Source organism: Girardinichthys multiradiatus, chromosome 3 (genome assembly GCF_021462225.1).
Source record: "Girardinichthys multiradiatus isolate DD_20200921_A chromosome 3, DD_fGirMul_XY1, whole genome shotgun sequence".
In the NCBI taxonomy this organism is placed as follows: domain Eukaryota; kingdom Metazoa; phylum Chordata; class Actinopteri; order Cyprinodontiformes; family Goodeidae; genus Girardinichthys; species Girardinichthys multiradiatus.
In genome coordinates, this window is record NC_061796.1 from 33,146,653 (window position 1) to 33,165,124 (window position 18,472).

The 18,472-nt window shown below is 37.9% G+C and overlaps 1 protein-coding gene across 1 annotated transcript; it reads left to right on the forward strand.

The window, feature by feature from the left end:
* Nucleotides 1–12,194: 12,194 nt before the first annotated feature.
* On the forward strand, nt 12,195–18,252 carry trim35-28 (tripartite motif containing 35-28). The gene is made up of 7 exons (XM_047358422.1): nt 12,195–12,268; nt 12,353–12,871; nt 14,918–15,013; nt 15,116–15,346; nt 15,458–15,480; nt 15,580–15,698; nt 16,808–18,252. Exons 2-7 carry the CDS (start codon nt 12,461–12,463, stop codon nt 17,341–17,343), a joined length of 1,416 nt encoding a protein of 471 aa, XP_047214378.1. The 5' UTR covers nt 12,195–12,268; nt 12,353–12,460; the 3' UTR covers nt 17,344–18,252.
* The last annotated feature ends 220 nt before the right edge of the window (nt 18,253–18,472 follow it).

Here is an 18,472-nt window from a genome sequence, read left to right on the forward strand (position 1 = left end):
CATTAGACTTTTCATAAAAGAATTATCACCATCGTTTGGACAGTGCCCTTCAGACATCAGCACATCCCTTGCAAATTTCCCGTCTCCTGGTTCCAACACACCTGATTCAAATAACTGAATTACCACTTCAGCACATCACTTAGCTCTGCAGAGGCCTGCTAATGACCTATTAATTTGAGTCAATTGGAAACTACCTAAACAGGCAGGAAACTGCTTTATGACTCTTTTGCACTAGTCCCTACTCAGCACGGTTTGGCATGGCTCTACTCTTTACTACTCTACTTTTTAGGCTTTTCCATTAGTACCTAGTTGGATGTGGTTCCAGCCAGTCTGAGTTGTGCTGAAAATGCGGTGTCAGAAGACTATCGGTCACTCATTGGGTAGGGGGCAGCATGACTAGTCGCAGCATATTTTAATCACTAATATCTTTAATCATTAAATCGTTGTACGCTGTATTTATTGTGTATATGACCACTGTAGCAAGCCAGCATTAGGTAGCATTAGCTTACCCTCACACATTCTCTAGCTCTTACCCTTCAGTTTGATACCGCTCCATGGCCTTCCTCTCTCTCCTGTACGTATCCAGAGTGTTTCATCTTGTCGCCCACAGCCTTCTCTGGCTCTCATATTTCACTCTGGAGTCTAACACAAACCATAGGCTGACCAACAGATCCTCCATTGTTGTAGTTTGTGTCACTACAAATCACATCACGCTACTTTAATAGACTGTGGGGCCGCCATGCCATAACAATCCCACTCATATTGAGATGGTCTCAATTGTAATGGAAACAAACTGCCATAAGACACCAGGCTTTGATTAAGGAACTGTTCTTTCAAGCAAAGGTTAAACGTCAGCAGCAAAAGTTCAACAGGTTGTTCTAGCTTTGCTGCCTCATACACAGCCCTTACACAAGAAAGAATCAAGTTGTATACCCATGTATGGTTAAACAATATATTAGTCATTGATTTTCAGCAAACGTATCCCAAGGATTTAAGACTGAGGAGTTTTGTATTATTGGTGAAATTCCTTCGGCTTTGTCTAAGGTTATGTTCTGAAGCAGCCAAAGGACTCAAATGGCAGTGAAGAAAATAGACATAAAAGATAATTGTATAATGGCAGCCAAACTAAATTTGCATACAAACAGTGCACCAATTAAATAAATGCCAGGGTGCAGCCTCTCTACAAATATTTATAAAAAGGAATGCATACACAAAAGCTGAATCCAAATCTTTTGACCACTTAGACAAGAAAAACAAATACCCTGTGTTACTAGTAGTCATTCCTAACCACTGTAAGTATACATATGTTTATTGTATAAAATTCTCAGTTTTATTCACAGGTTTTACTTTTACAGTTTTTGGTAAAATGAGGATCTTTTTCTGTTCATATCTATAACAATTTATATCGTTCAATAAGAAAGTAATCAAAACATTTTAGTTGCAAGCGTACAAAATGGCAAATTGTAAGAGAAGTAGGCACAAGACCCATTCAAAGCACAGCCAACATGAAACTAGAGCATGACATTATTAGTCATAATGAAACTTATTTGTCTGCAAATGAAACCTGGATTGATCACATAAGTTCACATTTTTTTAAAATCAGTGTAGGTAAGAAAATATGTTTGACTGCATGATTGTTCTTTTGCTGTCCGTCTTTTTTGTACCATTTTACAAGAATGACAAATATTACAAAAAAGTTGGCAAAGGGATATATTATATGGATACATAGCAGTAACTAACAAGCTTTGTAAACAGTCAAATCCAAAGGAAACTTTTATGAATGAAATTATCTTCAGCTGATCAAACTGAAAGTGCTATTGAAACACTTCTAACCTATGTTTATACCTCTTATCTGTGTTTAATCTCTGCTTAAAATGATTTTTATTATGAGCCCTTTCGGGGAGGCTGTATGTTTCTTCAAACCCTCAAATATTTTATCACACCTTTTTTTTCTTGGTATTGCTTTTCCCTTCTGCAGAGCCACAGACGCATGCAACATGACACCTGTGAGAGCAGTGCTTTTGAATGTCTATTTCCACTTCACCCATTGTATGTGCAAAAGGTTCCTGTTTTTTCACACCTCTTCTCTCCTCTGCTCTGCAGTGTTTCTTCAGTTTGTGGTGAGCGAGGCAGGTGGAAGTGCAAGTATCTGTGACAGTCAAAGTAGCGCTTGTTTTTTTGTTTTTTTTTCAGCCTACGACAAGACTTAAGAAATATGCATCATATAAAACTGAAACAAACACTGATTGGAAGATTGCACAAAGCTCCTCATATCTTTGGTGCCATCACAGTTTTCAGATGTTAGAGGAAAGGTGGTATCCTCTGTGTGGTTTCAGATGCAGCCACTGAACTAAGTGGTTTTATCTAGATATCCACAAAAGTGCTTTTGAGACACTTCGATTGAACTTGTCGCACATGATTAACTCTCAAGGTTTTGAAGTGGCTGGATTTGCATTTTCCAATCTGTGCATTTCCGTATCCAATAAGGGCAAACAACATCAAAATAAAAAATAATAAATTTCAAATATCCCTTTCTGAATAGCAATGAAACGTGTCTCTTCAATTAATGGTTTTTTGAATGTATAGCTGTGAAACCTTGAACATTTATAGCAAGAGGAAGTGAAAGTACCGCAACACTTGCTAGTTTTATTTCCTAAAATTTTGTTTTGTTTTTAATCATGTTGCCAAGGTTGGAAAAAAAAGATTTTTTGGTGAGGTGTCTTGCCTTCGGAAAAAGCGGTAGAAAATGACTGACTGGCTGATTGACTGTCTTGCCTAAGGACACAATAGCTGAGATGCACGGAGCGGGGGGTTCGAACCAGCAGCCTACCAGTTACAGGATGAACCCCTACCACCTGAGCCACTGTCATTTATCCCACTGGATATATGGCCAATCATTTTACAAACATTCAAAGGTTACAGCTCTCGTTAGAAAAATAGCAGTGATGGGTGGTTGTCATATATTTTATGATCAGCAGAAGTGAAGATGACAGCTATTTCTTTGTAAACAGAATATTTCCTTTTTAGGAGTTATTTAGTTGAGAGTCTATTGAGATGTTTTGGTTTTCTGAATCTTGCATAAGTATTACACGTTTTGGTATGTTGTAAACTACCCCCATTGTTTGGACTTCTCTTCAGTCGAAGTTAAGCAGTGGCAGCCCCAGACTTTTCTCTGCAAGTGCTAAGCGAGAGTTTGGCTTTTTATGAAGGATGCTGTCAAGGAAGTATTTATGTGGCGTTACGTTTCTCTACAACACCTTCACCACACAAAGACATGGTGAAGGTGTTGAAGAGAACAGTAACATAGAACTACAAGACATTGGTGGAGAACACCAACAATGTTCATGTGAAATACATGGACAACGTGATCATTGCAAACTGGGAATATGGAAGCAAACATTACTGGGTAAGAGAGGGTAAAAACCTTCAACTTGCCAACTGACCCTCATAACAGGTCAATGGGCCTGTTGCTGTGGTTGGGGAAAAAAACATGTCAATAATTTTGTGTCTGTCTATGGTCTTTGGACCAGTGACATTAGCAAGAAGTGTCAGGTCACTGGTGCAACTGTCCTCGCTGCTGTTTCTCAGTTAGTCTTTCAGATGACACAATCAAGAGAAACTGTGCCCACAAGTCACTGATGTGACAGGAAGGGTAAAAAAATATGAATATGCAGGTCTGTAAGTTCACTTTTTTGGCTGATGGTCTCTTTTTACTTTATAAAATTGTATATGGTTTATATGCTAAAATCAAATAAAAAACATATTCAGTTATTTTCTTGTGGATGCTGTAGGGTGCTATGTCTAACTGAGGGAAACCTCTACCACCCTGCTGGTGGTGCCACCAGAGTTAAGGAAGGATTGAGGGTACAGGTGCATCTGATGGATGAGATGGAAGCTCATCTGGGGTTTCTCGTTGTTAGTAACTTGTACAGTAAATGACATTCCTTTTACAGTAGGAATATGGATTTGATCATAAATATAGTGATGTTTTTGAACTCAGAAAAGGACAAGATAAGAGATAGATGTGAGGAGATGTGTTTGGAGAGAAGAGGTAGGGAGGTAATGGGAGATAAGCAATGATGAGTGGGAGGAGAGAATGAATACAGAGGTTATTTTTTTGTTTGTCATTTCTTATATGTGTCCTGTTTTGGCATTTCAGGTACACCATATAGTGAAGCAGTTTTCTACATGTGCCAGGGCAGTTTTGCTCTACAAAAAGGATATCTCAAGGTGGAATCTTTATTGTGTCATTGACTTTATTTAACCAAGGCTGCATCTAGCATCAAAGTAGACAGACCACATTGATGTAATAGCAACCCGTGTTGGTATGACCTTCAACATTTCAGATTATTCATGTGTGGGTGTGTGTGTGCGAGTGTGTGTGTGTGTGTGTGTGTGTGTGTGTGTGTGTGTGTGTGTGTGTGGGTGTGTGGGTGTGTGTGTGTGAGCGTGTGTGTGCACGCACGCGTGTGCACCTGGATGAGCATATTTTTAAGTGTTCTTACGTATGTTGTGGCTCTTTAAGGTCTACACAAACCTGTCAACATGACAGTTTTTTGTGATGTACAGAAAACTAGACCATGATCAGTCATTTCAGAACTTTTTCCACATATAAGGTGGCTGACAGTTTTAAGAGAAAACTGACAGGTATCTGGACTGTTTCATAATTTCATCTATTGTCTAAAACTTTAGTTCGACTTGAAGATCAAAGCATGGTGCTGCCATCACCTTATTTTACTGCAAGTGTGGTAATCTTTTGGGTTATATGTATTGTTGCTTTATGCCAAACATACCTTTTGGATGAATGTTCCAAAAGTGCATGGTTTCTTGTACAATAGCCTAATTCCAGACAAGGTTTTTGAAAGAGTTCTAACTGTCGAAGCTAAACTTTATGAGGGATTAATGTGGTTAATGATGGGGAGGAGAAAGGGTAGAAATGAGAGATGAGTGGAATAAAAAGAGGTTGGGATTAACTTTAGTTTTTCTTAACAACTGCCTTGTAATGTGCAACTACAGTATTGAGGGTAAACACTTTGTAGTGTTTTTCTATGACCTAATTGCCTTGTACCATAACCCACAATGACCCACAAAGTCTATACTCATTTTGTCCATTCAGATACATCTTCAGAGACAATGACATGATGTAAAACCTCAGGAGTATCTACCATACATTATAACATCTATTTTAAAATTGTCCCTAGCAGTAAATCCCCAGCAAACCATGTGGAGGAAAAATCTTTTGTAATTTGTACAGCCTCACTTGTTAAAAGAAAGAACCCACAGCCGTCCTGTGGATTTCCTGTGTGACATTTAGCTGTGTGATGCCTGCAAAAACATTTTTACACTTTGTTTTAGCAAACAAAGATCTGCTGTGAACAACTACACTGATGTGAGAACAAAACATAATACCTTTTTCACAGGGAATGTTTTGTGACATTATAGCCACATTTAAGGCATTTTTTTTAATGTGATGCAACAGTGAAGCGGAAGGAACGTGAGATATGTCTTTCAATGTTTATTTAGAAAATAATATTTGAAGAATATAGCATGCATTTGTAATCAGTTAACCTTTATTCTGGTACTTCTAAATAAAATCCTCTGCAGCTAATTAAATAATTACACAATGTCACCAAATTAGAGTCCACCTGCATGTCATTTTATCTTATCGGTTTTGTGAAGCCCTTAGAGGTTTGCTAGAGAATATTGGTGAACAGCCCACACCATAAAGACCAAAGAACACACAAGAAAGGTCAGGGATAAAATTGTGGAGAGGTTAAAAGCAGGATTAGGTAATAAAATGATATCCCATATTTTGAACATATAATGAATAATTGTTCATATCTCTTCATAGCATTAAGAAAGGATTCAGTCATCCAAAAATTGGAAAAGTATAGTACAGCTGCAAACCTATCAATACATGGCTATCCACTCTGACAGACAGGCTGGGCAGGGAGAACATTGCTAAAAGAAGTTCCCATGGGGCCAATTGTTTCTCTGGAAGAGCTGCTAAGATCCCCTCAGCAGAGATGCTGTTGTCCGGACAACTAGTAGTCATGCTCTCCAGAAATCTGGCCTTTGTGAGAGAGTCGCAGGAATAAAGCTGTTTTTAAAAGAACACCATAAGAAGTTCTGTTTGCATTTTACCACAAGCTATGTAGGGGACATGGGAAACATGTGGAAGACGCTGCTCTGGTCAGATGAGATCAAAACTGAACTTTTTGACTCACAAATGCTTTGTGACAACTAACACTGCATGTCACCCTGACCTCATCATCCCCATGGTGAAACATGGCGTCAGAATCATGCTGTAGGATGCTTTTCTAGCTATGTACAAGGTAATTCAAGAAGAAAAGCTTTGAGAGACTGCAAAATACTTGAGACTGGGTAGAGGGTTCTGTTTTCGGGAAGAAAATCTAATACATCAAATCCCAAATGAAATACACAAAAATGTGTTGCAGCATGATACAATGTGAAAAAGCCTCAGGTGTATGAATAGTTTTACCAGACACACTTTCATTTAAATGCCCCTGTCTTCTCTTAGTTAGTCCTATTGTTCATACATGGCAAAAGCGGAGTACTATTAGTATTTGTTGTTTAACATTTCAATTCCCAAAATGTTTAAAAGTTGTTGTTTTTTTTCTTTCAGCATTTCATTCAATTATGATGTTTTTGACACATGTTGAAAAGGTCTTGCTGTAGTAAGTATTGTAGAACATTATTAACTGACTCCATGACTAAAAACCATTTTGTATTTTGTAGATCATTATCTGGGAATTAAAACATTTAATATCTAAAAAAAGAAAAGCAACATGTCCTTCTACATTCATACATGTGTCGGTGTGTTTTTGAACATCAGATTTAAATCCATCACTCATATTTGAAAATGGAAAATAAGGGGGTGTAAGAGAGAATATTTAGTTTAATAGCATCTTCCAGTTTTCCGTAGCTTTCTGGTCTTTCATGACTTGAGGTTGGCACATGAGAAACGAAACTCTCCAAAAACCACATTCCTCATCCTGTCAGTGTAATGCTGTCCAAAACACTGCAACCAATAAAAAAGTTGCCTCAGTGAATATTGGGACCCTTGTTAAGTTTATCCTACTTATGTCAGTATCATCCTATACTGAAAAAAACTCTATATATATTTAGCCATATGTAGCTATAAGAACTATCCAGAAGGTCATTTTTTGCTGTCTTTACATTGTGTTTTGCATGAGTTGTTGTTTTTTTTCTATTTTGTTGGTCATCCAGATTCAGCTGAGTTGTGACAGGAGAGCTGTGGGACATGGGCAGAAAAGGAAGAAGCTGACATTGACACAGTGATGGACCTGTAAAATAATCTATTCAATTTATTGGCTTTGTCAAATATTTTTTTTGTTATAACTACAATACATGTTAAGTACTGGCACTAATTTCAATGTTGAGAATCAGAAAATATAACTAGTACAAGTAGGAAGGTTCTGTTAGAGTTCTTTAACTTAGGTTCTGAGTATAGAAGGAATGGTCAGGCTGAGGCACTGTAGTTTAAGTGTGCTACAAATCTTGCTTTAAGTTGGTAGGTTTAAGGTGCCTGCTTTTATTGTGATGAACATGCACAGAGTGTGATTTTCAACTGGACTGTCATCAAGTCGCCTGTATCAGCCGTAAGCTGTTAACAAGGGAGAGGTCGTGTGCAACTGTGGAGAAGGAAGCCTTGGCCATTAAATGGGCCCTTGACTCTTTCAAGTATTATTTGCTTGGGAGAGAATTCATCCTGCAGTGGCTAGGAAGAATGAAGGACACTAATGGGAGAATCACCAGATGGTATCTTGCTATGCAGCCATACTGGTTCAGGGTTCATTATATCCCTGGTAAAGACAACGCCACTGCTGTTTACCTCTCTCGCTGCCAGAGTGAAGATAAAGAAGTGGGGGTGTGTTTGATGGCCAAACCCATGGCCGCACTCCATTAAACTCCCTTATGCACTGTTATTCATGTCAATACAAGACCACTTTAGTGCGCAATGAAATGTTTATTGATTGGTTTAAATATATTTGTTCTATTTGTAAGCGCTGTAGGAGCCATAAATCAAATTGGGCTGCTTTGTAAAATGTTTAATTGTCTGGATTTGGAATTGTCGTTTATATTTTTTGTTGCTGTTTGTTTGTTAATGTGTGGATCAACTGGAGATGGGCGGAGTTCAGGTGATTGGGCATATTAACCCACCTGCCTGAGTGTCAGGGGAGAGGAGAGGGGGTGTGTGGGCCGCTGTATTTTTTGTTGACTGCTAACAATCGAGATCTTTGAGATTTGTATTCGTTGAGTCATATTTTTGGACACGTTATTCTAAGTTGATCATTTTTCCTTAATACTGTAATTAAAAGGCATTTACTTTCGACCTTGGTGGATTCTTTTTTTTTATGAAGAGCGCGTCGGACAAGGAACGGCCCAACTTCAGCCTCTCAGTGGCTTGTTTGTCTCCTGAAGTCGCTGCAATAAGCGCGCACATTTAGTTTACTTGTGTATTGTTCTCAACCCATGGTTCATCTTTGTTTGTGCTTCTGATTAATTCTTGTTTCTTTTACCGGTACTTACCTGCTGTGATCCCTGGGAGTTGCCTAACAAAAGATGGTGCCCAGGGCTGAGCACACTTAAATACAATGGACTGATTGGACTGCACCACTAGTTCCTGCTGGAGAGGGGGGACTTGGAGTTTTTTAGTTAAACAAGCTTTTCCATTGAAGTGAATATTTGTATTTAAAGTTTAAGATTTTTGCTTTGTATGTTTTGGTATTTAGTTTATTAACAAACTTAGCTGTACTGTGGTGTTTGGTGTAGTTAGTGATTGTATTCTCTTTAGTTACCCCTATTGTGTGTTAATGGTATGATCAGCCAGCATATATACCTTTGTTTTCATTCCTTTGTTAGGTCAGTTATGTTTTGTTTGTGCAGCTAGTCTGTTCACATTTTTGCCTGAGTTCAGCTTTGCTTCTGTGACCTCTTTTATGAACTTAGCATTTTGTAATTTCAATTTTTGGATTAAAATAAAAACCCTATTTTTTGAATAATTCCTGTGACTCCTCCTGTTTTCTACTCGGTCCCCTACATCCAGACTGTCATCTATCTGATTATCCTTCTGCCAAAAGCCTGCAATCTTCTTCACCCCTGACCACAGGTCTATATTGTTTTGCTGGACCTAACTCTCCAGCTTTAAATAGGTTTTTGTGATTAACATCAAATCAAAATATATATATTTTTTATATCTGCAATACATGTTAAGTACTGAAACTAATTTCAATGTTGAGAATCAGAAAATATAACTTGTACACGTAGGAAGGTTCTGTTGGAGTTCTTTAACTTAGGTTCTGAGTACAGAAGGAATGGTGAGGCTGAGGCACTGTAGTTTAAGTGTGCTACAAATCTTGCTTTAAGTTGGTAAGTTTAAGGTGTCAGCTTTTATTGTGATGAACATGCACAGAGTGTGATTTTTATGGTGAACTAGCATATGCACCCCAGCCACGACCAAGAAAGAGCCATAACCTCAAAAGTTACACCATTTCCTGGAGCAGTACTATACATGGCACTGAAAACATTGCACCAAATAACACTTCAAGCAATATACAATTCTGTTTTGAGCTGGCTATAATTGTCATTCACATGAAATATAAATTACATTTATTGCAGTCAGCAATATGCGACTGGTAGGTCTAATTCAAATAAGGGAATTAGGGGACCTTATGCCAGTCCTTTGCTTTAAGACCCAGTATGACTAAATCTTGCCCTGTTTTCAGTACTCGTGGAAATGTTTTTCTTCTCTACTTCTCTCTCTACAGCTAAAAAAACAGAGTGAAAGAAGGAACATATGTAACAAAATAGAATAGGACTTGCATAAGATCCTAAAGTGAACATCACATGGTCTTGGATATGATAGATGCAACAGAATATCCTATATGTTTGAAAGTTATCTTGAGTTGGAACATATTTTCCCACACAGAAAAAAAAGAAGAGAAGAAAATCTCCATTAGCCATGTCAGAGCACCAAGTAATGTTTTGGAACTTAAACAGTAGCAGAGTTTTGGTAATAGTTGAAAGGTCTCTTTGTTATATTAATACTTGTGTTGAAGCCTTGATTTTGGGAGTTTGTGAAATTTCTCTGAATGAGCTGCTTAATATGAATGATCCAGGACAGGCAGCGTTGGAAAAAAAATGACAAAGTTCAGTGCTGTCTTTAAATGTTTTAAAGGTCTCGTATTCTATCTTAAATGTTGTGTTGTCATTAGCTATAACTGAAAATCATCAGAATTACCAGAAATAAGGCTTGTGTGTGTAATTAATCTATATAATGTGTGTCACTTAATGAATTTAGCTACTAAAAGAAATTAACTTTTCACTATTCCAATTTATTGAAATTGAATATATGTAAAACAAATAATCACGCCCTTTGAAAAATTTCTTGCTGCAACCACAAATTTTTATGTATTTTTAGTTTATTGTGATTTTATTAAATACATTTAGACGTGGAAGGAAGATGATCAGTGGGTTTCAGTTTTTTCCACATTAAAATCTTACAAGTCATCTTTACCCTGATAACCAATTGCATTTAAATGTCACCTAATTAGAGTCCACCTGTGTAAGATTTAATCCCAAATCTAGTTGTGCTGTGAAGGTCTGTAATGTTTGTTTGAGTTAATTAGTGAACAAAAAGCATCATGACGACCAAAGAATACAGCAGGCCTGGCAGGGAAATAGTTGTGGAGAACCAGAACCAGAGTTGGGTCATAAAACAATATCCTAAGCTCTGAGCATCTCACTGACAGCTGTTCAATCCATTATCTGAAACTGGACAGAGTATGGCGCAGAATATTGATCAGTGAAGCAGCCAAGAGGTCCATGATAACTCAAGAGGAGCTGAAGAGATCCACAGCTCAGGTGGGAGAATCTGTCAACTGGGCAACTATTAGTAATGCACTCCACAAATCTGGCCTGTGTGGACGCTTGGTCTGGACACAGCACTGTTGAAAGAAACCTTTAAGAAATCCAGTTTTCCTTTTACCATAAGTCAAGTAGGGGACACAAACATATGAGAAGGTGCTCTAGTCACATGAGACCAAAACTGAACTTTCAGGCCTACGCTTTGTGTGACATAACAGTGTTTAAAGCTGTTGGTTTTAACCATTCAATGTAAACTCAAGCATGCAACAGCTTTCCAGAAGTAGGATGTATATCTCCTCCCACTATGCTGCCACGTGCTGTCCATGAGGTATTACATCTGTTTATTACATGCTGAGCAGTTTTGGTTCTTGTTTACATGGTTACAATGATCTTTAAAAACACATACACACATAAATTGTGTCTAGGTTAAGGTAAAATAATGATTATAGCATTTTACACTTTAACAACGCATTATATACAGATAAAATAGATAAACAAAATGTTTATCTATTCATATTTTAGGTTTTCTATTCTTAATTTTATTCTATTTTTGAAGATTTTATCTATGTTGTTTTTTTTTTAGATTCTGGAGCTTTGTGGCAAAGTTGAAATTCCCTACGTCGAATAATAAAGTAATTCTGATTGTGATTCTCATCTCTCTTTCTGCAGTTAGGGAATAGTTTGTGGCGCCATCTGTTGGTCTTAGCTGAATAAAAATAAAACACCCATAAGTACAGCATAAGAACAGCACGATACAACTGTAAACTTACACAGCAATAGATGTACACATTTGTGACACTTATGAGTCTATTTTGGTTACCATATGGTTGCATCTAAGAAATTATACTTCCATCATTCTTGAGTTTTACTTAAAAAAACACACAAACATAAAACTTGTGTTTTTCTTTAAAACACAATATGAAATTAATTTAAAAAATCTACTTTCTACTTGTAAAAACAAAAACACATCTATCTATCTATCTATCTATCTATCTATCTATCTATCTATCTATCTATCTATCTATCTATCTATCTATCTATCATACAAGACGTGTGTCAGTGTCTATGGTGGCAGGAGGAGCCTCACCATCGCTGCCATTCATACAAGAACCACTACTCCATAAAACAAATCAAACATGAAATCTTTAATAACACGTTTCTGTTTGTTTAAATACAGAAATATGGGAAGCATGTAAAATTTATTTCCAGAAGTGGGTAGTTATGTCTTTCGTGTACTTGGTCATGAGAAGCCACACTAGTTTTTAGTACATCTCTATATCCACTAGAGGGCAGTGTTGTGAAAAACGTGGTTCCGTTTTTTCCCGTCCTTGCAACGCGGAAATGGACTTTCTGACAGGTAAAAAATAACTTGGTTCGCTGTGTAACTTTAGTTGCATTACTTTTCTCTGTCCCTGAAATAACCGTTTTACTGTTTTAACAGTGGCGTGACGCTGTTTGACACCCCTTAAAGACAGTTGAGCGTGTCTACGTCTCTTTTTAAAAAACGAAACCAAGCCTTAAAACTCCTTGGGACCAGAAGGTTGAGACCATGGATGCGGAAATGCTAGATGACTCTCTCCCTCTCCGGCAGGACCTGACATGTCCTATATGTCAGGGGGTCTTTAAGGATCCCGTCCTGCTGCCGTGTTCCCACAGCTTCTGTCGGGAGTGCCAGAAGAGAAGCTGGCAGTTCAACAAGACGTGTCCCGTCTGCAGGGTGCCTTTCGAGGAAGGCCAGGCTATCTCTAACCGAGCCCTCAGCGACGCCTCCGAAAGTTTCCTCCGGCAGGCCAATCTGCGGCCCGTCCAGAACGCACCCAATGAAGAGGTCTGTAACCTGCACCTTAAGCCACTGGAGCTGTACTGTGAGAAGGACGAGGAGCCTGTCTGCGTGGATTGTGTCTCCCAGCACAGCACACATAGGCTGTGGTCGCTGAAAGACGCCACAGGCATGTGCAAGGTAAAGTCACTCATCAGGTTAGGTTAGGTTAGGAGAGGAGAGGAGAGGAGAGGAGAGGAGAGGAGAGGAGAGGAGAGGAGAGGAGAGGAGAGGAGAGGAGGAATGCAATGCTGACTTCTTTATTGAAGACAAGACAACGTGGGTTCCAGGTGCATTCATACATTGTTAAAATATTTAGAGGAAATGATAAATGGAGATATGAAAAGTGCCAATGGAGCAAAATCTGTCCCCATTTTATTCTAAAGTCTCCCACCGTTCCCTTTGTCTTGACAGTGATCTCAGGGTTCCTACGCTCTCTGGAAAACTTTATTATTCAAGTAGATTTTATTTCTGGATAAGTATGGAAAAACAACATTAAAAATTGTATTTGCAGATTGAATTCACTGTCCTATGGTCTACATGATTAGTAACTATTAGTGAAAACAGGTTTCTCCAGTCACACTGCTGTATATAATGTCCAGAAATGCACCTTTTGGCTTTTCCAATCATTTCCTGTTTACTTTGAGGTCTGACATGCCAATTCTGATTTTGACCGATTCCATTTTTTCCCCTGAGAATTAAACACAATAAAATATATGCTGCAGATTCTTTTGAGAGGTAGTGGTTTTGAATCTAACAGAAAATAAAGGAATTATAGGATTATTTTGATGTATGAATAAAAGCATATTTCCTTAACCTTAACAGATTTTTACTCAAACTTGAAAAAATGCATTTGTGCTGCACAGTATATCACGATTATATCGTCATCGCTATGCAAGTGTGTGCAATATTTAGATCGCAAAGACCTGTTAAGAGTGCAATAATTGTTGGTAAATATATTCCAAGTGTTTTGAACTTGCATTTTACATGCCAGTGTCATATTTAGCCAGTTGGACAGAGTCTCGCGACAGCAGATGCTCGCATCGGACGCAGATGACATTGCCCTAAATGCTGCAGGCCACAGATTGATGGGACAGAGGCAAATATTGCAACTGATATTGTCATTGGGATATTTACCAATATGATCGCCATTGCAAGATTTTCTAATATCATACAGTCCTAAAATACATGCTGAAGAAAACAAGTAACAGTTTCTTAAAATGTTCAGTCCATCTGGCGACCATCCATCTGACCCTCCTGGAGCCTGAAAAGGCTTGGGGCTTTGACAGAAATAGTGTATCAGGAAACAATTATTAGTCTCATCTGTTAGGTTTTATTCCTGCTGAGTCTGACATATTATCGGTGGATATTATGACAGCTCTGTTATCTGTGAACGGCGATGCTTCTTAGGAAGAGACACTGACAGCATGTTTGATTTCCCATTCCATGGTTTTTCAGTCTGTACTGAGGCTTAATTCAAAAACATAAAAAAGGGGGAAAACAAATAAATAGAAGTAACTAGTAGTTATTTTTGGTTAAAAATAAGTGATGCACTCATCCTGGTTCACTTCAAACCAGTTAAACAGCAGTAAAAACTGAAGCTCGGTTCAGGCCTGTTCAGCTGAATTCCTTTGCATAAGCTGGCTTATTTTGTTGCTCTGGCGTACCTAATATGTATTTCCTTCAAGGTTTAATTTAGCAGTTAAATTAGAGCCTAGGTTTTTACTAATGAACATACGTCACCTTTTATTGCAGTTAAACATTCCCACGAGGACAGGAATGTCATCGTTACAATGCAGCATCATTTTTCATACGCAGGAAGAGCAGATTGGCGAACATCCGAGTGAATTGCGGCCAGTTTGGTTGAACTATCATCTGATAGTTGATTGGATTGGATTTAGCTTCACTTTAGTGATTTTGTGTTATGTTAAAAACGTTTCTTGGATCCTCACTGTTACAAAGAGTGTAGCGATGAAGCTTAGATGTAATAGATTCTCCCTCCTTTTAGCTATGTCCAAAAATATATTTGTATGAATTTAACTTTTGCATTTGGTGCTTTCATTTATTATTAGGTTTCTATTCTGTGTAAAGTCTGTCAGGTTTAATTTAAACTGTGAGTCTGACGATGTCCACGATATTTATTCCATTGCTAAATGTCTGCTGTTCTGTGTTTTTGTTTTTTTGCAGAAGGAGCTTGGCTTCAAAGTCCAGATCTTTGAAAAGAAAGTGGACTCCTACAAAAAAATGACAAAGAAGTTTAGCAATGCAGTGGAGTATATCAAGGTAAAGTTACTGTCATGTCTCATGGTGTTCATGTTACCTAAAATGGGACTGATTGGGTCAGCTGAGTGTACTGTTTAACCTTTTGTTTTCAACTTAATCCAGCATCAGGCAGGGGAAGCAGAGAAAACGATCAAGGCAGAATTTGGGAGGCTCCACGCTCTGCTTTACCTGGAAGAATCCAAGCGGCTGGAAGCTCTGTCCAATGAGGAGAAAGACATGATCAACAGCATGCAGAGAATGATTGATGAGACAGAGAAGGACATTGCTAAAATAAAGGAGCTCATTGAGACTGTGAAGAAAGAGATGGGCAATGAGGATCTGCCGCTCCTAAAGGTAAGCAAAGGCAGCTTGTTTTACACTCATGTTGTTTTTTTATTATAAAACTTGCTTTAAGGCTAATTTGCACCACACACACTCTCTCTCCTGTCTTTCTTTATGTTGCAGAATTTCCAGAATGTAAAAAGACAGTAAGTAACTGCTCAGTGACTGTAAACATCTGTAGGGGAATATCAGCATGTAAGCACTTCTGATTGTGTTTCTTTTATTTATCTTTGTCTCTGTTGTAGAGCCCACTGGGTTGAACCCGATGCAGCCTTTCTTTTTGACTCCCTAATAAACATGGGCAAGCATGTTGGTTCTCTGGGTTTCAACATATGGAAGGACATGAAGGCTCACGTCAAATATTGTAAGTATATTAATATAATATGGGCATTATTAAAGCAAAAATCATAACAGGACAAGAAAGTGTCACTTGATTTTAAATGCAAGTGTTCTGCAGTGTTGTCTAGAAAACCAGAGATTGAAAGAGAATTAGGCTGTAGACCTGAACCAAACGGTTTCCAACAAATATGCTGTTATTGAGTGAAAAAGAGTCAAGGCTAGCTAGTACCAGCGAGGTGTTTAAGAATTAAGACAGTGAACTTATGAAGATGTAAGGAGTTATTTTTTTCTACCACACCTGACTGTAAAAAAGCAAGAGAGAGCAAGACTTAGAGCAGATAACAGGAAGGCTGAACAGCAAATTTGTTTTTTTTTTTTGTTGTTTTTTTTTTTCCTTTTGAGCATGCGTCCTTTATGGATCCAGCTGGTTTTCAAAATATAGAAATCTCAGTGTTAAGCTAAGGATCTAAACTCTAAAGGGCAGTCAACAAATCAACAAGTGTGGGATCCCGGGATCCTTTTCTGAATTTAAACTAAGATATTTTAATGGTGAAGCATATTTATATATGATACACGTAGATAAGAGTAATATATTGATTGTTTAGGTGCCGTGTGTTCTCATTATGCCTGTTAATTTGATTTAGTGGTAAAGCTTGTTGTCAATAAAGGGCCGATAACATCACAAGTCCCTTACACAGTTATTTTATGGGTTGAAGCTAAAAATGTGTTGATTGTCATTGCCCTGTTGAATACACACAGTCTGCCGGTTTGATAATATATTTATCACTAATCTAAGATGTAAACGTTTAAAGACATAAAGGTGGAAATAATTGTGTCTTTGTTTTAAAATATCAGTAAATCCTGTTGTACAGCGACTGCCCTTTTACGCATGAGCTGTGATGTTGCCTCTGCTACTAATATAGATAATTAATGGATGCTCGTATTTTAAATGCTGTTTCTTACGTAGTTGTTTTTAAAGCGAACTCAGATTGGACCAACGTCTGTATCACCCGAGAACCAAAATTCACCACAAAACTCTGATCTGTGTTTGTTGAAAGCATAGTTTCCTAAAAGATAGTTTTAAATAACCTTTTAAGATGTTACCCTATATGTTGTTTCTCCCTGTCTGTGCAGACCCAGTTGTGCTCGACCCGAACACAGCCTCTCCATGGCTCTCCTTGAACGCTGATCTAACCAGCATGGTGGAGAGCTCAGAGCGGATGACCGTCCCCGACAACCCAGAGCGCTTTGATCCCGTTGTCTTTATCCTGGGGGCTGAAGGATACAGAACTGGCAAACACAAATGGGACGTCATTGTCGGTGACAACCCCAAGTGGATCCTGGGAGTGTGCAAAGAGATCGTCGCCCGGAAAAAGAAGTTCACAGTTTCAGCAAATCGTGGCATGTGGGCTTTAGGGCTGAGTAAAGGGGTATATACCGTCCACACTGATCAGCGTACAGAGCTGACGGTGGCGCAGTGTCCTGAAAAAATCCGCATCAAGCTAAACATGGATAAGGGAGAGGTGTCGTTTTGGGACGGGGGAAGAGAAACGCACCTGGTCACCTTTAAACACAAGTTTGAAGGAAGAATGTTTCCAATTTTTGGCCCTGGCCTCCATACTACACCCATGGTTCTGGCTCCTGGGAAAATAGCTGTACACACATCATAAATGCAAATTGGAAGTTGATTCAATTCTTCATGATGTAAAAATTTACTGCAAGGTGAGCTTGAAACACCTTACCCAATAAGATTGGCTTTAGACATCTGTTACGGAAAAAATCTGAATGAAAATAAACAAAAATATGTTGGGAGATTAATTGCTGCTTGAAGTGCTTTAAACTACATCAGACATTTTTGTTATTTTTATTTTTTTTTTAGAACTTATTTGTGTTCAAAGTAAAACTCACTGTTTTAGGGTCAGTGTTAGGAGTGAAAAGCAGTTTTTGCCTGTGTGTCTTTGTTAGAGTAATTAATGATTATGCTGCAAAAAGAGAGCTGTGGTTGCTAATAGTTTCAGAGAATGATGAAATGACCCTGTTAATTGTGATCATTCTACAGGAAACACGTCGCTCTCATCTTAAAACATTTTTGCCAAATTAAAACTGTGTTTCTTTACTTTGTTTTTGTGGCTGTTTTAATCCAAAGATATTGGGGTTTTTTTTATCAATATTCTGCACTCTTAATCTTTGCTATGCTCTTTAATCTTTTATAATCTTTATATATATATATAATTACAGGGACTTCACTTAAAGGTGTACAAACTGAACCTGAATGCAGAAAATGGTAATAAACACTTAATAAAAGAGGTTTGTGTCATGATTACTACCACTAAACCTATTGTATTGTTATATTTCTGAAGAACATCATCCTAAAACACAAGTTTTACATTTCATAAGTATTGGAAACAAATATTTGGATGGATTATCATGCTCTTCCACCATATTTATTTCTTTATACAGTGCTTTGCGAGAATATTTATACCCCGTATTTTTTCATGCTGTGTTTAATGTTTTCATTGGTTTATTTTTAGATGTACTTGTTTTCATTTGATCCCAATAAAGGCCAAATACAGAGTGTTCCTCAGGATTCATCATTCCCTTTTCTGGACATGAGAATAATATTTTGACTAGCTGTTATATTCCTAAAGTTTTCACTGATGATTTTTTAAAAACTGTTTAATCTAAATTATTAATTCGTTTATTGTCCATTTCCAGTAATTCATGCTGGTGCCTGTCTCCAGCAGCCCGTGGGTAAGAGGCAGGGAACACCCTGGACAGATGCATCACAGGGAAAAACCA

Coding starts and splice junctions, on each gene's coding strand:
- trim35-28 (XM_047358422.1), top strand. CDS start 12,461: ATGGATGCGGAAATGCTAGATGACTCTCTCCCTCTCCGGCAGGACCTG. Junction 15,014..15,115: donor ATGCAGTGGAGTATATCAAG/GTAAAGTTACTG, acceptor AACTTAATCCAG/CATCAGGCAGGGGAAGCAGA. Junction 15,347..15,457: donor AGGATCTGCCGCTCCTAAAG/GTAAGCAAAGGC, acceptor TTTATGTTGCAG/AATTTCCAGAATGTAAAAAG.